The sequence below is a fragment of the Pteronotus mesoamericanus genome, unplaced genomic scaffold (assembly GCF_021234165.1).
Source record: "Pteronotus mesoamericanus isolate MK-2021 breed Mesoamerican mustached bat unplaced genomic scaffold, CSHL_Meso_final scaffold_54, whole genome shotgun sequence".
Classification (NCBI taxonomy): Eukaryota; Metazoa; Chordata; class Mammalia; order Chiroptera; family Mormoopidae; genus Pteronotus; species Pteronotus mesoamericanus.
Window position 1 is genome coordinate 5,177,734 of NW_026555321.1, and position 25,485 is coordinate 5,203,218.

The 25,485-nt window shown below is 36.7% G+C and overlaps 1 protein-coding gene and 1 pseudogene across 50 annotated transcripts in view; both read left to right on the plus strand.

Annotated features, from left to right (window-relative positions):
* Positions 1 to 25,485, plus strand: part of CLASP2 (cytoplasmic linker associated protein 2) — a 159,222-nt gene that overhangs the window by 70,448 nt on the left and 63,289 nt on the right. For 41 of the 50 annotated variants that reach the window (XM_054594914.1, XM_054594921.1, XM_054594916.1 and 38 more), the window contains 8 exons: positions 4,144 to 4,214; positions 6,822 to 6,881; positions 7,957 to 8,034; positions 8,674 to 8,841; positions 12,354 to 12,409; positions 13,668 to 13,841; positions 23,006 to 23,029; positions 24,763 to 24,780. In XM_054594914.1, the coding sequence (XP_054450889.1) occupies positions 4,144 to 4,214; positions 6,822 to 6,881; positions 7,957 to 8,034; positions 8,674 to 8,841; positions 12,354 to 12,409; positions 13,668 to 13,841; positions 23,006 to 23,029; positions 24,763 to 24,780 (649 nt within the window). The remainder of the gene's footprint in view (positions 1 to 4,143; positions 4,215 to 6,821; positions 6,882 to 7,956; positions 8,035 to 8,673; positions 8,842 to 12,353; positions 12,410 to 13,667; positions 13,842 to 23,005; positions 23,030 to 24,762; positions 24,781 to 25,485) is intronic. The other 9 variants (XM_054594920.1, XM_054594931.1, XM_054594945.1 and 6 more) reach the window with 2 other exon arrangements.
* Positions 10,431 to 11,763, plus strand: LOC129087880 (keratin, type I cytoskeletal 18-like; annotated as a pseudogene).

A 25,485-nucleotide genomic window follows, 5' to 3' on the forward strand; every position in this document is an offset into this window, starting at 1 on the left:
GAAGATACCCAAAAGAATAGAGATAAAAAGATAAATCTCCCCTTGCTTGAATTCTGCTTTTCTGCAAATAATCACTCTAGCCATTTAGTGTGTAATTTTCAAAACTTATATTCTGTGTCTACACAAACCAGATTTACTACAAAATGTAAACATAGTATTTATATTTTACATCTATATAAAGAGCTTGTTTTTAATTTGTTTTTTATATTTCACATACTTGGACTCTTCTCTTGTTTATGCATACTATATATAATTCTTTTTAATGTCTAAAGCAGTTCTCTATTAAAGGTTGGAGCATCATCTCATACACCAAAAGGTTGGAGGTTCGATTCCTGGTCAGGGCACATACCTAGGGTGTTGGTTTAATCCTGTTCGGGCGTGCACAGGAGGCAACCAATTGGTGTTTCTCTCTCTCCCCGCCCCCTCCCTTTCCTCCCTGTTCCTCTTTCTCTAAATTCAATAAGTATATCCTCAGGTGAGGATTTAAAAAAAACAAACAAACATGACATTAAATTTCCTCACCATTCTTCTCTCTGAAATTCATGGAGTCCTTTTCTCCATCCTTTGCCAACATTGTGTATTAGTCTCTCAAAGGTGTTATAATTCAATAAATGGATTATTTCTTATTCTGCTTCACATTTTAGATTACTAAAGACATTATTTTTTTCCTTTTTAATTCTGTGGATTGCCAATTTTTGCATTGTTCACTTTTTCCTGTGTGTGTGTGTGTATATATATATATATAGCAAATATTTTTACCAGTCTGTTAGTTTTTCAGACATTGTTTAAGCTGTTGTTTGTTACATATAGAACTTCCAATTTTTATGCATTAAGATGGTGCTGCTTTTGTGGTTTTTGTTGTAGTTCACATAACCTTCCCCATTTCACAATCATCTTCAGTTTTTTTAAAGTATTATGTAAATTTTGTTTCTTAGGTTTAGATCAAACTGGATTTTATTTCCATGTGAAATATAGCTATCTAACTTGATTTTTGTGATTCTCTTTTTGTCAGTTTTATTTTCCTAGCAATTGTTGCTTTATATACTTTATGTATGGTCCAAATTTTTGGCTATTACTATCTTGAAATAGATTCTTTAAAAATATTTTCTTTTTCTGTTTATTGTGCTTTCTTCTTACCTGTTTCTTATTTTCTGAGAAGTTCCATATTTTTCTTGTTGGTGTCAAGAATAAAACCTGTTTATTTCTTTCACCTTTTAAAAAATATACTTTTCATCTTTTTCATGTCATTTTTTCCCCCTTAACCATTAAGTTCAATTGAACAAAGACATTTTCATTTTCAGCAGTCGATATTAATTGTATTTTTTACATTTACATTATGTTTTCATTCCTACTCAGTGTTTATTAATAAACACTTCTTAATTTTTAAATTGGTTCTAAATAATTTTTGTTTGTTTTTAGCATGTTCTCACTTTTCATGAGTATTTAATTTTGTATATTTTGAAATGTCTTTGCCCTTACACTATCACTAAAAAAATGGACTTTAGGTTTACACTTCTTTTTCTTTTTTAATAATACGCAGAGTTTATTCAAATTTCACCTGTTTTACAAGCACTCATTTCAGCATAGCTGTAGCTTTGTGTACCTACCACATTCAAGGTGACGAACTGTTTCATTTCCATAGGGCTCCTTTGTGTTACCCCTTGAGTTGTATTTTTTAAACAAAGCATTTATGTATGTATCTGGATTTGATATAAAATATCCCATTTTCCAGTGTTCAAAAGTAGTTCTAAATATATAAGCTACTATCTCACCCAACACTATGCAGACCTAGAAAAACATGTCTATTGCCTGAAATCAACCTATAGCTGTCTGTTAGTCATTTAGTATTCATTACATCTCAGGTAAATAGAACTGTGTATCTGATGATAGAGTGTATATCTTCATCTAGTATTTGGTAGGTTTACATTTCCTTTCCCTCAGAATTGCTTCCTTTTCTCTCAGAATTGCTTTTGAAATTCTTACTGTTATCTCTAAGAAATGAGATATTTCTTTTATTTGATTCTTTTATAGAAAAAAAAATTAACCAAAAACCTTTACAAAGTTTTATAGGATAGCCTCTTTGTGTTAGGAGTCTCATAATGTGTCTAGTAGTAAATCATCTTCCATTAGTGCTCTCCTTACACAGTGGATGAGGAGTTTTGACTAAAATTAATTTTCCTTAAATTTGTGTTAATTTTCATCAATTATTGATTGCTTCTGGGTTTTTTGTTTTGGCTTTTTTTGCCATTTTTTTCTCTATTACTCTTATCACACAGATTTTAGAACCCTCAGTGTTATTTGTCATTTCTTGGATAATTTTTTTGTCTCACATTACAGCTGATCTATATTCTCAGGAAAAATTCCTTTAAATTCTGCTCACTTGACAGTACCCATTTTCCTATTCTTAGGCTTTACACTTTATACATTGTTTTTGTATTGCTCATTTTTCATGAGCTTGTCATCTTATTAATACACTATTCTATCATCTCATTGAAAATACAAACTAGGTGGGATTTTTTATATGTTTGTTTATGTTATCTACTACTTTGTATATTTTGTTTATATCCTAGGGAACTACTTCCTTAGAGTGCTGTATTTGATTCTTGATTCTCTTTTTAGTTCTAGAGAATCTTTTCTTAAAATTGTCAACTTTAGGTCTAAATTGTTCTGACATGGTATTTGGTAGAATGCTTTGTCTGTCACTTTGAGGGTCACTGTTAATTTTCTTTTGGTCCTGCTCCCCCTGAATATGGTGTTGGCAATAGTTAGGCTCTCCCCATGCCTGCCATTGTGTTGGATGTGGGCTAACTAGCAGTAAAATCTTGGGGAGACTATGAGAGAGGAGGAAGATGGTAGGCAAGAGATGGTAATGTGTTGTGGCTAGAGGCTCACCTTGGGCCTTAACTCCATAGTAATCATGTTTGGGGAATGAGTTCTGGGTCTTCTAAGGGAGCACGTCCGCAGAGCCCTTCCATACTGAATGTAGCAGTTGAATAACAAGCAGTCAGCACTCTCTTGCATTTTTCTCTTGAAAACTTTAGGTCCGTGGGTGGTTTCTTTCTGTAGTAGCTGAAAAAAGTTTTCTCTTATTTTGGTTGAGTTAATTGTGGCAGATGCTGGTGTGCCACACACATTCTCCTTCAGTGATGGCTTTTAGTTGAAGCACTTGGGGCAGGAAGCTTTCATATGCCAGCCTCTCCGAGGGCTGAGGGCCTCAGCTGTAGAGGGCTGCCCTTCCCAAGGTCTTGCCCCTTCCCAGTATGCCCTTACTGAGTAACTGATTGAGGTGGAAGTGTAAAGGTTTGGCTGCCCTGGACCAATTCAAGACTCCTCTGAAGGGCCATTTAAGTCCATAGCATTCTAATGGCCTTGGGTAAGATACCCTTGGGCCATATTACAGATCAGTTTCTTCCTCTCCCCACTTCTGCTTCCTTTTCATACTTTCCACGGGTATTGATCCCAAGGGCACTTCCTAATATCCTTCATACTACTCCATCTCACAGTCTACTTCATAGGTAACCCAACTTATACCATGAACTCAGAAGAAAAATAAAGATGTAAAGCATCAAAAATACATACTTTGGTTACTATTTTATTATGTTTATGTTGAACTTCGTAGTGTGTGCTTCACTGAAGAAGAGCATAAGAATTACTAATAGAAGTAAGAAGATTATACCTGTTGAACTTTACCTGAATTCTAGAGAGCTATGATTCAACCAGAATGAAAGTTCAGTTAAATTACCATTTCACAGTACATTCTCAGTAAAGTTTGTAGTTCACATTGATTACCTATGATTACATAGCAGTTATTACCTTCTACCAGCAGGAGCCATGATACTTCAGAAAATATGATCCATATACATGCCCAGTTTCTCTTAGTGCTTCTTCCCCTCAAAGTACACCATCCTAGGAGTTCTCTGCAGTTATACAAGTAGCTTGTCTTTATTTTATATCACAGCCATACCTGTCCTTTTGAAACTGTCATCATAACTAACTATTTTGGGAAAACTTTGGTCTTAATTCCTTTCAGAATCAGATTTTATGATCTTTTTGTCCTGTATTAATATAACTAAATATGTGAATATAAGAGAATTAGAAGGGATTATGTGTATTTTTCAGCCTTATCTGTAACATCTTTTTCAGCATACTCATGTACCCAGACTTATACCTTTAATAACAAGCAATTGCACATCAAAATCAGTTCCTGTGAGAAGGTAAGTTTTGACCAAAAAAATTTTTAGTATGGCTTTAATATTGCATTATGTTTCATTCTTAGTCTGGTGCAAAAATTAGTAGTTATTAATTTCTTGCCTTCTAGAAACCTTAATAAAATTTTTTATCTTACATCATATAAGGGAAAGTGAATAAAACAATTATGATGACCACCCACATTTCTCAGTTTCTCATATTAAGCTTTGGTTTATTTGGGCCACAGGTTGTTTGGATTTTTAGAAAGCATGGAGTGTAGAGTCAGGCCTCTTGCTAGATATCTGCAACTGCCACTGATTGACTCTCCAGCCTTGGGCAATTACTTAAGCACTCTGAACCGCAGTGTTTGCATATGTTAGTAGGGCTAATGATATCAGCCCTATAGGAAGGATTCTGAGGATTAAATGAGGTAGCATTAGTAGAACTGAACTTAGAGTTTGGAACAGAGTAAACAGCCATATCATCAGGTTAATCAATCAGTCTCCTTATGATTTCTACAGTTTTTAATAATCACCATCAATAAGGACAGCAAAAGCAAGATTTGTGCATTTGATGTTTAAAGAGCTGTTTCTCATTTAAATTTGATAAATACGTATTTATTTAAATACTTTGACTGTTAGGAAGAAGCTGCATATGACATCATTATTTCCTTTAAGTGTTTTGGAGTTTTGGCCACAGTTGTTCACTTACCTCTCTCTCATGTTGGGGGTTAACAGATGACAGCTTGCTGGCCAAATCCAGCCAACACTATAGTTTCGTGCAACCCACAAGCTAAGATTATTTCTAACATTTTTGAAGGGTGATCGAAAGGGCAAATGAAGAATATGAGATAGAAATGATACGTGGTTCCAAAAGCCTGAAATATTTTCTGTTCTGACCCTTTACAGAAAATGTTTACCAGTCTTTGTCTTACATTGAGGAATATGGTAATTAGGTAGGAATGGAACGAGAAGAGGGAGTCAGGAAATATATCAGAGAACTAACTTGAAAATGGGAGGAGTGAGGGGTATAACCTAAACACAGATATAAAACTTTGCCACATGCTGCAGAGCCTTCCGATAGGCCGCTGAGGCCAGGGCACATGATAAATGGAAGGTTTGAGTAGGAAGGGTGCCTAACAGGGTAGAGGAGGAAGGGCCAGGAGTAGGTTGAAGTCTGTGTAGAGGATTGGAATGTCATGAGAAATTTTGATGTTTTGCCATTCTTTTGACAGTTCTTGGCGAGGAGGTAATGTCATCCATCATAGTTTTCATTCTGTCTATGAACAGTGATTAAGAAGGCACAGTGGTTTAAATAAGTGGGGATTTTTATAACTCACTGAAGAGAGAGACAGGGTCTGAACTAGAGCTGTATTGATGATAATTGATTGAGGGATTTTTTTCCAATAAATTTAAGAGATTTCAAGTGTAGAAACGACACCTGGTAATTGGGTAAGGGTGAGGGAGGTAATGTCAAGCATTTCAGACTGGGAACTCTGGAGTCAGCATGCCAGGGGTTAAGTCCCAGCTCTATCATGTTGGGCAACTTAATTTAACCTTCCTAAGTCTCATTTCCTAATCTGTATAATATGGGCTGAAACAGTGGATTTATATGTAGTGTTTGAGTTGACTTTCGCTGCTTATGTAGAGATGTTGAACTGAACCAATGCTGGCAATATGGGCCTAGATGTGAGAAGCGCAGCTGATAGTCAAGTGTCAGGGAACACATGCTGTTGCCCAAGTTGACTCTAAAAGGCAAGTGGGCTGAGATCAGCACAAACCAGGTGAGCGCCTGTTTAAGGGTAGGCGGAGAAAAAGTGTTAATATATTAAGGAAGAAAAACAGGGTAGAACTGTCATTAGATGCCAAGAAAGAAGAGAAACTCAAGAATGAGACAGGTGAAGAAGTTGAGAACTAAGGAGCTTAGGAGAAAAATACACAAATACTTGATGAAAAAAATCAAATACATATATTTTTAAGGGAACATTGTAGAAATAGAAGATCCATCACATCCTTCTTGGTCACTATTGTACACCTTGAATTTCTAGTGCCTAGTAGATATTTAATAAGTATTAATTTTACATTTGACAAGTATTTTAAGTTAAATTTACAGGGAACTCTTAAAGTCTTTTTGAACTATTTAGTATAAAAATAATTGGAACCTTAAAGTAAGTTAAGTATTTGACAATTAAGATATCCAAAAACATGTCTCATACAGTCACCTGTGAGAATCTGTGGGAGATTGGTTCCAGGACCCACCTTGGATACCAGAATATGCAGATGCTCAAGCCCTTTATATAAAATGGAGTAGTAGTTGCGTATAACCTATATTTGCAGATAGTCTACAGCAGGGTGTGCCTACACATCACTTCATTCATAACAATTTAGCATAGTGGTTGGTGTGTGGCAAATTCAAGATTTGCTTTTTAGAATTTTCTGGGATTTTTTTCCTCAATATTTTCAATCCCCAGTTGGTTGTATCTACGTATATAAAACCCACAGATATGGAGGGCTGATTGTACTTTAATTAAGGGAACAAAGTACAATATTATAGAGGAAAGTGTTGCTTAGTATTAAGTTATAAATTATTACAATGTTATAACATTTAGTTAGAATTAACTTTTTGTTTTTCAGGCGTTCTTTTGAGTTTTTAGATTTATTGTTACAAGAGTGGCAGACTCATTCATTAGAAAGGTATGCATCATCGTTTCTTCTCCCTCCTCCTCTCTCCATTGTTACTATTTCTTTAGAAGTTGATGGTATTGGTTTTGCATTATTTCTCATTTTATTTTAAAAGTTATTTGTACTGGTTTTCCTTTAAAGCTGTGGTGTGGTGCTCCTTTTATTTGTTGCAGCTGTGAGTAGTATGATTTTCTTGTTTTGGGGTAAGTGAAAGTCTCTTAAGTAGAATGAATCCTATAAGATGCTCCAGGTTAAATTGGGAAAAAGTTTTAAAATGTATCTCTAATCATATGAGATAGGTTTACCGAGGTACAATTAATCAAGTAATGAATTATTTAAGATAGAAGGAAGGCACTGCCTTTTAGAGGAGAAAGGTTTTAAAAAGTTTCTCCATACCTGCTGGCAGGTGTCATTGGTCAGGTAATATACTGGGTGGTGTTTAACGTAGTTCTAAAATGAAAAAGAGGAAAATGTGGACAGCTAGGTGGTGACTGGCTATTTGCATGGCTGTGTTTCTTATTTTGAGTTTGAAGCTTGGGATGTACCTGTATTTGTGTTAAAAATGAAAACTGATTTGTTTCATTTTAATGGAAAACATTAAATTTGTTCACAGCCTCCTTTTTTTAAAAAGAAACAGAATTTGTTGTTCAATGTAAGCATAATACAATTCCACGTTTTCTTTAAGTTCATTAGTAGCAGTTACTATTCAATTTAGTCGTATTAAAACTGATCATATACTATTAGCAAATCATTTTCTACATTGGTGAGCAACCACACAGAAAATTATTTTGTATTCATTAAAAGTTTCAAATTTGAGTGTTATATATTTATACATTATTTGGATTTCATATAAAAATTATTTTCAGGTTGATAATGTTTAACTTGTCAGAAGCAAATATGTATGAATAAAATGTATGAGGCGGATTATTAGAAAATCTGGCAGTCTTAGATTTATTATTGTACACCAATTAATCTTTTAACCTCTCCTTTTCCTTTGTGATTGATGTATTAACACATAGGCATTAGGTATTATTTGTAGTGAAATATATAGTTTTACACATGACTCTAAAGATGTTTTATTTTATAGACATGCAGCTGTCTTGGTTGAAACTATTAAAAAGGGAATTCATGATGCTGATGCTGAGGCCAGAGTGGAAGCAAGGAAGTAAGTCCACAATGTGTTTTCATGACAATTTAAACATACTGTGGTCTTTTCATTGAAAGGAATTATATTGGGAGAATGAAAATATCACAAATGTCCCAATTAGTCAACTTTTGATTAGCTGTGTAGTAATATTGAGATTGATTTTTCTCCCATTAAATTTGCACTGGATGGCTTACCAGCTTACCTCACACTGTCATTTGTATAATCATCAGTATTCCTAGTCCATCGTAACATACTCGGTTTCATTGTGAATATAAATGTCATTTACTGAGCATGTGTTACAAACCTGATACTATGTAAGGCAGTTGGTATTCATTCTTTTCTAATATTGAAAATGCGTAGGCAGTATCTCCATAGGTTGGCAACTGAAGTTTGGAGATTGGGAGTTTATCCAGGCTATACAAACTGCAAGGGTTACAGCCAGGTTTTGAACTGAGATTTCGTTTCTTCAAAAGCCTGCCTTTTATCCACCAAAACTTTGTAATCTTAGAAAACATTCACTTGACATTCAGTAGATGTATTAAAAACCTGAATGCTTATCTTCATTCTTGAATGTACATATTTTACTGTAATGTCTAGTAATGTAAAGCTATAACTTTGTGCTTTCTTTTTCTCTGTATTTGTTCATTTGTTTTACAGGACATATATGGGTCTTAGAAACCACTTTCCTGGTGAAGCTGAAACATTGTATAATTCCCTTGAGCCATCTTATCAGAAGAGTCTTCAAACTTACTTAAAAAGCTCTGGCAGTGTAGCATCTCTTCCTCAATCTGACAGATCTTCGTCTAGCTCACAAGAAAGTCTCAAGTAAGATCATATAAATGATAATTATTGATTTCTTCCTCTCCCAACTCCCCAGAGTTCCTTAAGTTGGATACTTGAATATCTGCTTGCTTTCCCATAAAGCCTTGAAAGAATGATGATTTGAAGTACTCATTTTCTTTGATCTACTATCTCAAGTGTTGGATACATGCTAGTATATAACTTCTTCTCTTTGGATAAAGGGTTAGTGATTCAGATTTTGTTTCTGTATGTTTATGTCTGTGAAAAAGACTGGAAAGCGTTGATTTATATACATTTTTTAAATACTCACAAAATAGGTTAAACGGTAGCTGCTTCTACGGCATTGTAATGGAGGAATTGTTATAGAAACTTAAAAGTTGTCTTCAGAACTGTTCAGCAGCACTATGTAACTAGTAAAAACTCCACTGCTTTCCTTCCTCATCTCTTGTACAGCTTCAGATTTCAGCACATCCCTCAAGGGGTAAAATTAGTATCTGACTCACTTCTCTGTAACTCCATTCTCATCATTGAGTTGACTGCCGCAAACCCTACTGCCTTGGCAGCCTTACCCCTGCGTTCTGGCTTTCTGACTCTATGGGACTGCTAAAGTCTCAGATGCCTCCTGCACTCACTAGCAGTGGGTGCAAATACCTGCAGGTTTCCCCAGGGAAGAACAGTTCACAGAATGTGAGCTTGCCTCTCTGCATGTCTGTCTCTTTGGACCTTGGTCCCATGAAGGTTGCTGGTTGCCTTAGCAGCCCTCTGATGCAGAAGGCAGACCAGGGTGAGGCAAATGAGGCACCTGGGGTGCAAAATTCCAGGAAGCACTGACAGGGTCTTATGAGTACTGTACTAAAGTTGAGTGACTTATGAGTTTTCAGAATAAATGCAGGATATGATTTCAAAAAAGAAGTACAGTGGGAATAATTATCTTTCTAAACTCTGTTAAAATTTGTGATAAATTCTTTACTTCCAATGAGCATTGTTGCTTTTTCCTGTTTACTTTTATTTACAGTGCTGAAACTTAAAAGTGCATATGCATCACCTGAATGTCTTGTTGAAATGCAGAATCTGATTAATAGATCTGGAGTGGGGCCTAAGGCTTTGCGTTTTTTACATACTTCTGGATAATGTCAGTCAGTACTTTTTGTCCATGGATCGTACTTTGAGTAGCAACGATCTAAACAAGATATTTTATCTTACTTTAGTATAACATCTTTAAACATAAACAACTTTAAATCCTGTGAACCTTAAAGTTGTATGCCTCAATCTAATAAAGTAACAGTTTTAGGGGACAGCTATAAAAATAATATAATACTGTGTTTAATAATCAACTACCAAATTTATTATTTAATAATAATAGCTCAAAGAATATTTTTCAGTAGACTGACTTTAATCTGAGGCTTTTGCTTCTCTCTTTCCCCCACCTTTAAAATTTATAGATAGGCTTTTCAGATCTCCTTTACGTACTTAAATTTTTTATCTGTGGGCTGCACAATACCATTGCATAAAGATAATTAATCAAAAGAGCTACTAAGAGGCAGCTTCAACTTGAGTCTCCACTAGTCGCCTTCCTCCTGAGTATTGGCTTCTCGCCTTCCTCCCTGAACAGCATGAGCTTCAGCACACGCTCTAGCTTCTCCATGAGCTACCGGACCCCGGGCTCCATGCACTCGCCCAGCTACCGGGTCCGGCTGGTCAGCAGTGCAGCCAGCGTCTATGCAGGCGCCAGGGGCTCAGGCTCCTGGATCTCAGTGTCCCGCTTCGACCAGTGTGCCGGGTGGCTGGGGATCTGGAGGCCTGGCTGCAGGGATGGCGGGGGGGTCTGGTGGGCATAGCGGGCATCCAGAGCAAGAAGGAGACCATGCAATGCCTGAATGACCTCTTCGCCTCCTACCTAGAGAGGGTGAGAAGTCTAGAGGCTGATAATCAGAGACTGGAGATCAAAATCCAGGAACACCTAGAGAAGAAGGGGCCCCAGGTCAAAGACTGAGGGCATTATTTCAAGACCATCAAGGACCTGAGAGTTCAGATCTTTGCACATTCTGTGGACAATGCCCACATCATTCTGCAGATTGACAATGCCCGTCTTGCTGCTGATGACTTCAGAGTCGAGTATGAGACAGAGCTGGCCATGCGCCAGTCTGTGGAAAATGACAGCAGTATCACTGACATGCAGCTGGAGACAGAGATCGAGGCTTTCAAGGAGGAGCTGCTCTTCATGAAGAAGAACCATAAGGAGGAAGTAAACGGTCTGCAAAACCGGATTGCCAACTCTGGGTTGACCGTGGATTTGGGTGCCCCCAAATCTCAGGACCTGGGCAAAATCATGGTGTAACTCCAGGCTGGGCCCAGTATGAAGAGCTGGCTCAGAAGAACCGAGAGGAACTAGACAAGTACTGCTCCCCTCAGATTGAAGAGAGCAGCACTGTGGTCACCCCACAGACTGCTGAGATGGGCACTGCTGAGACGACACTCACCGAGCTGAGACGTACGGTCCAGTCCTTGGAGACTGACCTGGGCTCAATGGGAAATCTGAAGGTCAGTTTGGAGAACAGTCTGAGGGAGGTGGAGATGCGCTATGCCATGCAGATGGACCAACTCAATGGGATCCTACTGCACCTGGAGGCAGAGCTGACCCAGACCCGGGCAGGGGGGCAGCGCCAGGCCCAGGAGTATGAGGCCCTGCTGCACATCAAGGTCAAGCTGGAGGCTGAGATTGCCACCTGCCGCCACCTACTGGAAAAAGGGAGGACTTCAATCTTGTTGGCGCCCTGGACAAGAGCCACTCCTTACAAACCATCCAGAAGACTACGACCCACAAGATTGTGGACGGCAAAGTGGTATCTGAGGTCAACGACACCAAAGTTTTGAGGCATTAAAGGCAGCAAAAGTGGGGCATCCCTTGGCAAGGCAGGATGCCAATAAAAAGTTGAGAGTTCGTTAAAAAAAAAAAAAAGCTACTAAGAGAGATGATGGATGATTGGAGGTTTTGCTTTCTGATGGCACATGTTGTCCTCAGCAGTCCTTCTTAGCCTTTTTTCTTGGCCCCACACACTAACAGGTAGTAGCACTGCTGCAGGCAGTGCGATGTCTGCATGGGGATCACCTGTGGCCACAGCCCTTGTGACTTAGACAAGCAAGATTTTAGTTATTCTGAATTCCCTGTGTACTAATAATAACACCTCTTCTCTCCCTGTAAGTAAAATATCTCGGAATACAAGTGTTTCAGGGCTACTGAGTCCTCTGTGGTGAGCATTGTATCTGTGTGCTGAGGACCAGAGTGAACTACAGCAAACTGGTCTCTGTCTCTGTAGGGTTTACATTCTTACTCATTTTTACTGATTTCATCTTTGCTTCACAGCTAATTAAGATACCACTGCTATATAACAAGTATTGTATGGTGATTTGTAAAAGGGAAATTAAAATTAGAAATACTTCTCAACTTTTTAGAAAGCTCAGTGCTGTTTCACTAATTGTTATCAGAGGAGTGATAATTACATCTTCTTACTAAAAGTATTTCCTTTACCTTGCAGTCGCCCGTTTTCTTCTAAATGGTCTACAGCAAACCCATCAACTGTGGCTGGAAGAGGTAAATTGCCCTTTTAAGTAAGAGTCATGACATATTTTACTTAATAAAGTAAAAGCTACTTTATAAATAAGGTAAAAGTTACTGTGTAAAATTATTTTCTCACTATGGGTCACATTAAAACAGTTTTAAAACTACTGCTTTAAACTGTTTAGCTTTTAAAAACTGTTTTTGATGTGCTTTTAAAGTGTAGCTTTTAAACTATTCTGAAAATTTAAACCTTTGATCTGACCTATAGTGAGAAAATCATTTTATATAGTAACCTAATACCACACATATACACTGTACCTATATTTATATACTATATGCATATACAATATATACAATGTATATACATTATATAAATACTATATATATGTTTTGTGTATATTGTATATGTGTGTGCCTATACAGTATAATCTAAAGTTTCATGGCACACTACTTACCTTAGTTGTGATGGACTTTGTTTTCTACTGATTCATTTCTGTAAAATGCCTATCATGATCCACTATGTTGTTTTCACAGCCTATTAATGAGTCACAGCTCAGAGTTTGAAAAATTTTTTTCAAAGATTTTATTTATTTATTTTTATAGAGAGGGGAAAGGAGGGAGAAAGAGAGGGACAGAAACATCAGTGTGTGGTTGTTTCTCACGTACCCCCAATTGAGGGCCTGGCCTGCAACCCAGGCATGTGCCCTGACTGGGAATCGAACCAACAACCAGCACCCAGCACCCAATCCACCGAGCCACACCAGCCAGGGCTGTAAAACTTCATTTTTAAAACTGAAAAACTAAAGGTCAGAAATTTAATAACCTAATTTGCATTGCCTAAGGGTGGCAGAACTTGCATTATTTTCTGAGTAACCCCACTCCCAAACTAGTCCTCTTTGGGGTTTTTTGATAGTAAAAAAACAGCACTGCTGCCATCTGTTTACCTTGTGCATTGCTTCATTTTCATGAATCAGTCATAAGTATCATCTCTTTGTGAAACAGTCCTAAGAATTTTGGAAAGTATAGTTACTTTTCCCATTTTATGGAAGATGAAAATGAAACAGGGAAATATTGAGAGTATTGTTCAAGAAGAGTTAGTTGTGGCAGGATGGAAACAGGTATTCTGACTTTATAATACTATGAAGTACTTTCTGGTGTCCATGTGGCCACTGCTCACATTTTGACCATTTGTCGTCATGGATTAGCTCATTGTGATTTCAAGTTTATATAAGTTTTATACTTTTTGCAGTGATTTAAATAATACAGGCTACCTTTGCTTTGTTTTCTATAGTAACAGCAGGCAGCAGCAAAGCCAGTTCCCTTCCAGGAAGCCTGCAGCGTTCACGAAGCGACATTGATGTGAATGCTGCCGCTGGTGCCAAGGCCCATCATGCCGCTGGGCAGTCTATGCGGAGTGCGCGGTTAGGTGCAGGTGCTCTGAATCCAGGATCCTATGCATCACTAGGTAAGAGAGCTAATTCTGGGAGATTAAACAGTGTTTTCCCCCTGGTCTCAGTGGAGTCAGAATGGTGGTGCTATCATAATTATTTCTATTTTATCCTTGCCAGTTAAGGATAGTTCATATGCTTTAATATGATTCTATACTTGGGACATAGCTCTGAACTGTATAAGCTGCCATGATTCCTCTTTTCCCTCTTGTTGCCTTTCTAATCATCTCAATCAAAGGAACAATTCTTGATTCCATAATTTTCCTATAAAATTGTAATAGCTCCACATTGCTGCCACGTCTAACCGCTGGTCACTAAGGAAGTTTAGAAAGAGCATTGGCTTTGTATCCAGCTTCTCTGTCCTCTTTCTTTTACTTAGACCCTTCCCAAGAAATTAAGGCATTTTGAGGGCCTAGAAAAACTGCAAAACTTAATCATAATCAAAGCTTAAACTTTTATTTTCTAAAGGTATTCAGAGTTTGTTTTTTATGCCCATCAGCTTTAAAGTTTGACATTGCTTATCTCTGTTTTCTGCCTCATTTTTCTTTCTCTTGAGTAGTAGTGGTAGAACACTAGGCAGACAGATCATTGGAAAACAGTAGGAAGTGGAGAGATTTCAGCATGATTGTAGGTAGTACATGGTAAAATTGGCACAATTGCATTCAATAAAGAAAGGATAATTATTCAATAAATGGTGTTTAGATACATGGCTTACAATTTGCTACAAAATTAAGTTAGAACCATGTTTTACTCCATATGAAAACTTATTCCAGCCCTGGCTGGTATAGTTCAGTGGATTGAGTGCTGGCCTGCGAATCAGAAGGTCATTGGTTCGATTTTCAGTCAGGGCACATGCCAGGGTTGCAGGCTAGTCCCCTGTTTGGAGAGTGCGAGAGGCATCTGATAGATGTGTCTCTCGCACATCAATGTTTCTCTCCCTCTCTCCCTCCCTACCGTCTCTCTCTCTCTCTCTAAAAATAAATAAATAATAAAATCTTTTCTTTTAAGCAGACATTTAAAACAAAAACAAAAACTTATTCCAGATAGACTATAGTGTTGGACAGAAACATAAAGCAACTCGATGAAAACATAGTAGTTGAGTATTCATCTAAGCTCAGATAGAAAAAGGAATTGGTAAACATAAAAGGCAAAAACCCGTGAGGGAAGAGTTCCTCAGATTTAAATCTTAAGTGTAAAAACAAAGTCAAGTGGCTGAAAAACCAAAAGGGAGAATGTTTTGCCACACACTACAAAAAAATGTTGAAGTGTCTATGAGAAACATGAATTTATTTTTATAGAAAAATATTCTGCATGTATCAAAATAGCCCCTAAAACACCAGATGTTGCACCTCACCTGTAATTAAACAAATGCAAATTGAAAGACCTTTAAATATTATAAGAAAGTTAAGATTAGTGCCTTCCACTAATAAAGAAAATTGTTAAAAAGTGCTGATGTGAATTAATCATGGAACTCTTTTCTGAGTGGGAATTTAGTAATACACATGAAGCTTTAAATGTTCAGCATTTTGATCTAATAATCCAATATTTATATATAATTATGTCAAGAAATAAAATACTCATTTTTTATTAACAGGTGTTATTAAAGTCAAACTTGATATATAATCAAGGAGGAATGATTAAGTTATGGTATATCCCTATATATATATTATACAACCATTAATTAACAAGTCATATTGTCAACAAATATCAAATGATATGGACTACCAAGCAATGTGTGATACCATCATTTTATGTAAAATTATACGTAGATGAAGGACTGGACCAGGGTTTTAATAAAGATTTAACAAAGGTATCAACAATAGGTTGATCAATGCTTTTAATTTTCATAAAACTTTTCTTATTTTTTACTGTATTTTTCATTACTACTTATCCCCCATACCCTCTTCCACCTCTACTTCCTCCCCCCTACAATCACCAGACTGTTGTCTGTCTGTGAGTTCTTTCTCTTTTTAAAATTTTCCTGTATTACAGATATCACATTGCTAGAACTGCAGTGTTCTTTCAATATATGAAAACCAATCAACATCATATACCATATTAATAGAATAAAGGACAAAAACCACATGATTATATCAGTAGCTGCAGAAAAGGCAACTTGACAAAATCCAGCATCTTTTCATGATAAAAATATTTGACAAACTAGGAATAAAAGAATTTTCTGAACCAGATAGAGTATCCATGAAAATAGCTGGCATGGCGTGTAATAGTGAAAGGCTGGATGCTCCCTCCCAAGGTCAGGAGCATGATATCTGCTCTTGTCCTTCCTAACCACATTATCATGGGGCTTCTGGACAGGACAATTAAGCAAGAAAAAGAAATAAAAGGTATCCAGATTGGAAAAGAAGGAAAACTGTTTTTATTTACATGATTCCAATATGTAGAAAATCCCAAGGTATCCACAAAAAAGCTGTGAGAGCTTATTAATGTGTTCAGCAAGGTTGCACAATGCAAGATCAAGATACAAAAATTGGTTGATTTCAAAATGGTAGCAATAAACAATCAAAAAATGAAAGTGAGAAAACAATTGCAATTATAATAGCATCAAAAAAGAATAAAATACTTAGGAATCAATATGACAAAAGTAGTGTAAGACTTCTTTAAGACTCCTGTTTATTCTTTACTCTCATCCTTTAATACTACTGACTCTAGATGCAAGAGTTTTCCACACCAAGCAAGTCTCCTACACCAGATAGGTTTCCTATAATTCAATTCAATTCTAACTGTAGGTAACACAGACCTCACAGGTTAAGGGCTCAGTCCCATAAGACTGCCCTGGCTTTCATTTCAAACATGAATTGCAAGTCCAGGTTGTTACCTGTGCTTTTGCAAACTGGCTATAAATCAAGGTTCCCATAACCCCTGCAATTATTGTTAGAGCAGTTCACAAACTCAGGGAAAGCAGTCTACTTACTAGTTACTGTTTTATTACAAATTATATTGAAGGATACATGAGTGAACAGTCAAGTGAAGAGATACATGAGGTGAGGTCCAGAAATGTCCCAAGTGAGAGCATCTGTCCCCGTGGAGTTAGACTATGCCAGCCTCTTGGCATGTGGATGTGTTCACCAAACCAGAAATTCTCTAAACCTGTACTGTTAGGTTTTTATGGAGGCTTCATCACATAGGCATGATAGATCATTAACTTTGTTTCCAGTCCTTTCCTTCTCTTTCTCAGAGAATGGAGAGTGGGACTGAACATTCCAGGCCTCTAATCCTGGCTTCATCTTTCCAGTGACCAGCCCCATGCTGAAGCTGTATAGGACCCAACCAGGAATCACCTCATTAGAAGTCCTACTACACAGAAAATTCCAAGGGATTTAGGAATTCTGTGTCAGATACCAGAGCCAAAGACCAAACAGTAGAACAAAAGATACTCCTAGAGCTCTTTATCCATTAGGAAATGACAAGGGTCTTAGGAGCCCTGTGCCAGTACCAGGGCCAGAGGATACTTTTTTTATGTGTATATGTATATATATGTATGTGTGTGTGTGTGTGTGTGTGTGTGTGTGTGTGTATAAACATATATTTTATTTCACACTTACACACTGAAAACCAAACATTGTTAAAAGAAATTAAAGAAGATCTAAATAAATGGAAAGACTCCCAGTTTCTTAAAGACTTTGTATTGTTAAGATGGCAAGTTGACCTGTGTATTCAATGCAATTCCTACAGAAAGTTTAGCTACTCTTTTATGGAAATTGACAATCTGATACCAAAATCCATGTGAAAATGCAAGGGATTCAGAACAGGTGAAACAACCTTGAAAAAAGAATGAAGTTAGATTTGCACTTTCTAATTTCAAAACTTACTTCAGATCTACAGTAGTCAAATCTGTGTGGTACTGAAATAGACCAGTGTAATAGAATTAAGAGCACAGATATAACCTCTTATGTTTATAGTTCATTGATTTTCAGCAAGGGTATTAAGACCAGTCAGTGGAGAAAGAATTGTTTTTTCAACAAAGGGTGCTAGAAAACTGGATAGCCACTTGCCAAGGTATTAATTTGGAGCCCTATCTCATACCATATCCAAAAAATAGACTCAAAATGGAAAAAAGCCCCAAATGTAAGAGCTAAAACTATTTAAAAAAATAGGTGTAACTCTTTGTGACTTTGGATTAGGTAATGTTTTCTTAGGTACTGTGCTAAACATACAAGCATCCAAAGAGAAGATAAATAAATTGGACTTCGTCAAAATTATTAACATTTATGCTTAAAAGAGCACCATCAAGAAAGTGAAAAGACAGCACACATAATGAAAGAAAACAGTTGTAAATCACATCTGATCTTGGACTTGTGTCCCAAATATATAAAGAACTATTACAATTCAATAACAAAAAGGCAATTTAATGCAAAAATGGGCAAAAGATTTGAGTAGACATTTCTCTAAAGACAGCGTACGCCATTGCAAATGCAAAGATAGCTCATTCAGAGATGCTCAGCATCATTAGTCATTAGGGAAATGCAAACCAAAAACACAGTAAGATATCAATTTATGTCCTCTAGGATGGCTGTTATCCAAAAGATGGATAATAGCAAATGCTGGCAAGGATATGGAGAAATTAGAACCCTCGCACAGTGCTGATGGGAACATAAATGGTGGACCCACTCCAGAAACAGTATGGCAGTTTCTCAAAAAGTTAAACATAGAGTTATTATGTGACCGAGCAGTTCCACTCCTGGCTGTATTCCCAAGACATATGAAACATATGTTCTCATAAAAATGGGTACATGAATGTTCATAGCAACATTATTCAAAATGGCCAAAAAGTGAGCACAACCCAAATGTCCATCAATTGGTGAATGTTTAAATAGGTATGCCCATACAATAGAGTAGAATATTATTTGGTCATAAAAAGGAATACATTACAATATTGCTTCCTTATCCAAAGAGGGTATGTTCTAAGACCCCCAGTAGATGCCTTAAATCATGGATAATACCAAACCCTATATATATTGTTTTGTCCTATATAGACATACCTTTTTATTAAAGGGATCACTTTATGGCTTCTCTTTGGCACTTCTGAATTGCCAACAATACTAGTCTGGTGCTTTGGGGTCAATACTAAGTAAAATAAGGGTTACTTGAACACAAGTACTGTGATACTGAGACAGTTGATCTGATAACCAGGACAGCTACTAACAGGTAGCATGTGCAGTGGATACACTGTTCAAGACGATGTGTTATGTCCTGGCCAGGACAGAGCAAAACAGTGCACAATTAAAAACTTATATATTGTATATTTCTGGACTTTTCCATGTAATATTTTCAGACTGCTGTTGCCCTCAGGTAACTGAAACCACGGAAAGTGAAACTGTAGTTAATGGGGGACTACTGCACATAAAAATGATACTGTTAATGCATGCTTACAGGATGGGTACATCTTGAAAATGTTATGAAGTCAGATACACACAGCCATATATTGTATGATTCCGTTTATATGAAATGCCTAATATAAGTAAATCCACAGAAACAGAAAGTGAATTAGTTGTTGCCAGGGGCTGTGAGCCTGGGGAATAGGGAATGAATCCTAATGGGTACATGATTTCTTTTTGGAGTGATGAAAATGTTCTGGAATTAGATAGTAATGAGGGTTTGTAACCTTGTGAATATATTAAAAACACTGAATTATATACTATAATAGTACGGATTTTATGGTATATGAGTTAGATCTTAATTTTTTAAGTGAGGAAAACTGGAAAATAAATAAAAGTAAAACATTTATCCCAAGTCTAAAAATAAAATGCATTTAATCTCTTTTATTTTTTTCCCATACGAAAACCTTTAATAATGCTGTGAGATTGACTTAATTTGTTTCTTTTGGTTGTTTAAGATTTGAATTGCATGTTTGCTTCACTGCAGAAGGGAAGGGTGTCCCTTTATCCTCTTTTCTTCATCTGGCCCAGGTTCACAGTCAGGGACAATGAAGCTAGTTTCCTGTGGCTCCTTCTAGGTCTTAGATAATGGATTTTCTTAATTTTTCCCCCTTTTTCTGTTTCTTTCTGTCTTTAACTTTCTCTTCTTTCCTTTCCTCCTTCCTTCTCTCTTCCCCCTTCCTTTCTCCTCCCTCCCCCTTCCATTTCTTTCCACCTCAGCTTTCTTATATACAAGTGACTGGTGTGCAGTCTCTTATTTTCTTCTACTTTGAGCCACACTTATTATGCTGAAAATTATTGGGTCAGAAGGAGTTATTCATTGTTTTTCAGGAAGCACTTTAATGAGCATCTAGTTTTTGCCAGGCACCCTGCTAGGTAGCCAAGATCCAGAGATATGTGCCTCTATACTCCAAGAGCCTCTTAGTTTTGGTGAGTTTCATGCATTTGAGTTTTAAGTGCTTGTGAGACATAAACTGGAAGTGTTCAGGAGGCATATTGGTATAGTGAGATACACACAGATGTATACGCACATATACACATTAGAGGCATTAAGATATAATGGTATAGAATTTATGCGAGATCTATGCTTGAGATTAGATTTGGAAGTCATTCGAGAGTTGTTTTTATTGTAATCTTTCAATATATAACTCAGTACATTCCTTAAAGCAATGGTCACTGGGGTTTTTTTTCCCACTTAATTACCAAATCCTTAGAGGAAAGGAATATCATGAGTGTTTTCAAGTTTACTCTTTAAAATTTTATCTTGAAGAGAAAGTTTGGTGTTATGGGAGACAGGAATTTGTGTTAAGGAAACGTTGGTATATATGAGTTCTGTCTGGAAAAAGTCCAGCCATTGTTATTATATGAGAACGGTTTGCACCACATCGATGTAACCTGGCAGCCAAGGAGAGTAGACTGGAATGTGCATGTGTGAACAATGACGACTTCACTGTACTAGTCAGTGGGGGCGGTAGATGCCATTGAGTGAGCATGGGTACTGCGTGGCCATCACATTTAAAATGACTGAGCGAGTATAGCAACAAATCTGCATCAAATCTTGCGTTAAGCTTGACTTTTTCCTCCACGGAACTATTCAGATAATGCAGAAGGCCAGAGCTGTGGGCACCTGGTGATTGACAGCTTCATTACAACACACCTGCTTGTGCATCACACCTGATGCAGATTTTTTTGGCAAAACATCAAATCACGCGGGTGACTCAGCTCTCAACAGTCCAGATTTGGCGTCCTGCGACTTTGGCTTTTCCTAACTAAAATCACCTTTGAAAGGGAAGAGATATCAGACTGTTGATGAGATTCAGGAAAATACAGTGGGGCAGCTGATGGGGACTGGGAGAACTGTGTGAGGTCCTAAGGGGCCTACTTTGAAGGGGACTGAGGTATCATTGTCCTAGGTACAATGTTTCTTTTATCTTCTTCAGTAAGTGTCTCTATTTTGCATAGTATGTGGCTGGATACTTCAGGACAGACTTTGTATATACATATTTATGAATATTTGTTCTCAACAACTGGGTTTGTGGAATTGCTTAAATGGAAGAGAAAAATAAATGGTTTTATTAGTGTCATGTGGACAGAAGTAAGATTTCAGTTCATTGTGGAAGAAGTTGGAAAAGAATCTGTAAATTTTTGTTGTGCTTGATGACCAAGAAAAGAGCTGAGAGAACATTGTAGGAATTTTCTGTAGTTAAAGGTTAATGAACTTTTTGTTTTTAAAGATTAGAGGAGTTAAATGTGTTTGTATACTAATGTGGTAGAGTCAAAGTTAAAAGTGCAAGGATGAGAAGAGATCATTTATGATCAAAGTTTCATGACAGGCACGAGGAATGAGAATATAGAGCCCAGCTGGGGAGTCTGTCTTGGATGTGGAAGGGTCACCAGTTTCACTGTGATAGAAGGGAAGGAAATGAAGGAGGTAGATTCACATATATTTGGGGGAGTGGTGGACATTAAGAAAGGTGTCATCAGGGACTGGTGGTTGAGAGAGTCAGGGTCATGTGCTGACAAAAAGCAGGGTGTCCAAGAAGTGGCTTGAGGTTTGGAATAGACATTGAGTGAGCACAGAGGTGGGGCGTTCTTCTGGGCTTCTACAGTTGGAGCACTTGATAGAAGGATTCACAGGACTCAGCGACAATTGTATTTGTGGCGGAGGTTTTTATTAACAAAAGGACACATAGCAAGCTCAGCAAGGGAAAAGAAACTCATCAGGGAGTGGAGAGGAGTCTAGGCACAGCCTTTCAAAGTTCTCCCAGAGGAGAGAACGAGGGGCTGACCGCACAGAATGTGCTCCTTCCTCCAGCAGTGGGAGGCAGGAACAGAAGTACCTTGTTTCTGCCGAGGGAAGTTTGCGTAAGACTCAGTCCCAGGTAATGGTGGAAGGGGGGTTAGTTATATAAGCACTTTGCCACACAATCAGCCTCAATTACTAGAGTGTTCACCATAAATCACATTGTTTGCAAAAACAGTCTAGGCAGGTTGGTATGGCTGAGGTCAGTACCCTCTCTCCCGCCCCTTACCTCCCACACAAAATAACCTTATTGACATAGGAAGCATCCAAAACTAACTTCCCAAGGCCAGCCAAGAACCAGCCCCATAAGTAGGTCCTCAAGATCCACTCAAACCTGGAATGTTAATACTTTCCTGCACAGGTGCTAAAGGCAAAGCCTGATAATTATCCCGGTTTTTGGTAGTGCCAAGTCTGCATGATTTCATGGTTTTGTAATTTTCTCTATTGGGCACTTCAGGTAGTGGAGTAGAAAAATTGAGTAGATTTATCCATACGTAAGGTTTTATAGGGACTGAGAGTTCTAAGGATGGGGTGGGGAAGCAACAAGGCCCTAGACAGGATAATGATGAGAGAGCTCAAGAGTGGAATTTTGGGGTATCATGTAGGTTACAGAGGAAAAGAAGCAGCAAGGCAATTTGTGACTGATTAGGAGAAACTCAGCTGACCAAAGCGGGGAGGCTGACCAAAGTGTGGGGGTTTGCCTGGCAATGGCAAGGGTCCAGGATTAGGACATGGACTTTACTAACTTCCATCTCTAGGCTAGTGAACATCAGGCATGCAATCGGTTTTGTTGTTGTTGTTACTGTCTTTATCCGACATAGGAAGCTCATTTTGTCTAATATGTTCTACTTGGAAACAAGCTTCATATATGTGTCTATGCTATGAATTCTGTCTACTTAAGTACTGTTTTCTGCATTTTATAAAATCGTTTTTTCTAATATACTAAGTTTTCCTCTGTTCTTTACTTGCTTTTTCATCAAAGAGGATACTTCTGACAAGATGGATGGTAAGAACTTCCTAATTTTATTACTAAAGATGTTTATGCCTCTTGGATTCTATTCAATTATCTTTGTTTATCGTCTTAATTTCTGAAAAAAGACTACTTACTTAGCAGCACTCTTAATGTGAAAATGACTACATAATGCTCTGATTTTTTTTTTTTTTTAGTTTAGGCGTATCCATTTTTGGGTTTCCCAGTGTACTCAAACACTAGGTTACTGTTTGTTGTAAGTTAAATCAATTATCTTAATTTTTTTTACCTGAGCTCTTAGAAATAATCTTGATTTCTAGAGTCTTTCTCTGAAATATCAGACTCAGAAGAGTAGAAAGGAATCTAAGTCATTTGATTTTACTCTTTTCATTTACTAACTCTGATAAACAAATGACATGTTTTTCAGATTCATATGGTTATTTTTGAATATGAAATGCAAGTTACAGATGCTCTCTTTTTAAGAGTGACTTTTAAATTTAACATTTATTCAAAACTTAACTTGAAGCTTTGCCTTTTTTAATTTCATTATTCTAATGATTATAGTTTATCTGTAGTTGCTTGGTTTAATATAGTTTTTTTTTATCTGTGTGGTATATTTTGTCTGATACTAGACGGCATATTGTCTATACTTTCCCTTCACTTCATTAGGTGCCTTAATGTTAACTAGGAATTTGAACTTTATAAAAGAACTTGTAAGAAGATACTGAATCTGTAAGTCACAGTATGAGATCTAGGAAAAATGGAGAAGAGTATGTTTTTCTGTCAATTTTGACATGAACTCTGAAATTTATATATCATCCATTCTCATGAAATGGAACATGTAATCATGGGTTGGGTACCTAAGTGTTACTCATATTAGCCTCTGTGCTTCTGTGATGTTTAATGTGTTTCATAAATTTAAAAAATTATTGAATGAAATGAAAGCTCACCAGACCGTTCAATATGACTTCTAAGAATGAAATTTTGGATCCTTTAAAAACAAATTATTCTCACTTTTCAGATCAAAATATTTTCTTGTTTGGGTCAGAAATATTGGCCTATTTGAAGAACTTTGTTAAGTGATGTGTTACTCTCATTGATGCTTAATCCTATATTTTAAAAAATATCTATATACACAGAGAGACATATCTATTATTGTCCTTTACTAGTAGTGAGTCATGATACTTGTACTTGGTCATTTTTGCTCATTTTTGTTGACATCTTAGGGAGCGCACATAAATGTTGAGTAAATAGCTGATGGATGGATATAGATCTTTATAATGCGTCAATGACAAATACTGGGTTAATGAGGCCTAGGTCGTGGATTTGATTCCCATGTTTGTCAATTAGCTTTTCTAGTTCTTTTATGGACTAACTTTGAAAATGCACAGAAAGTATTCTTACTTTGGAAAGATCTATAAAAATCTTCATTTCAAAGAGAAGTAATGACAGAGTTTCATCTCTCTTGAGTGAGTAATTTTTCTAATTTTCTTCACTTCAAATTTTAAGTATGAAATACTGCAGGAAGAAAGTTTACATTATGAAAAGCTGCCATTTTCAGTTGTCCACTTTTAACCATTTTTGTGCTGTGAGTCATTAGGTTACCTGAAATTTTTTTCCCCTCCAAATGAACCTTAATTTAAGGCTATTAGACTAGGAGGTCTTAATTTTACTTTCATTTTAGTTTTGGGTGGGAGTCATAAAGTAGGTCTTAACATTAGCATTGGCAGAATTTGTTGAAATGTTATTGTTTTATTTCTCTTATTTAGGAACAGCATCTGAAGATGGTAAGAATTATACATTTTGCTAGTAACACAAATGCCTCTACGTTAATATTTTTATTAGTAGGAATTAAATATTAAAAACTAAAATAGGCTAATTTCTTTTTAAATTTGTATAATTTGCCAGCCATGGTAGCTTCTTCATTTTATGTTTGGTTGTGTTAGCTATGTGTGTGGAATTTTTTTTTTTTTAATTCTTCATCCTGGCGTTTTTGCCTTGTATCTTGGATCATCTCATGCTAGAAAAACATAATTTCTTAACATGTTTAATAACATCTAGTATAAAGTTAGCACACAGTTTCATTTGGCTTTCATAGTGACATTAATGCTTTTCTTTTGTGTTTATGTTTTTTGATGTGTGCCGATTCATTTATACTTTGGGGAAGCATGTGCCATTGCTTTACTGGAGTTTAAATATCATCAGCTTTTAAATGCATTAGTCAACTCTTAAATGTATCTTTGTTTTTGAATTATTTACTGGGGAATTGCCTATGTGATTTGAATTTTAAAGTACAAAGCAACTTCTAGATACAATATTTTATTTTACTAAGCCAGTTTACTTAAAAATTATTTATTGCTTTTGAATTTGTAGAGAGGGAAAAATTCAGTTTTTATATTTTTCCTATCTGAAGGCTATCTTATTAAACCTCTGATTGAATGAATACACATTTTCATTTTCCTAAGCCTGAAGTGGATGTGACACCTTCTTGT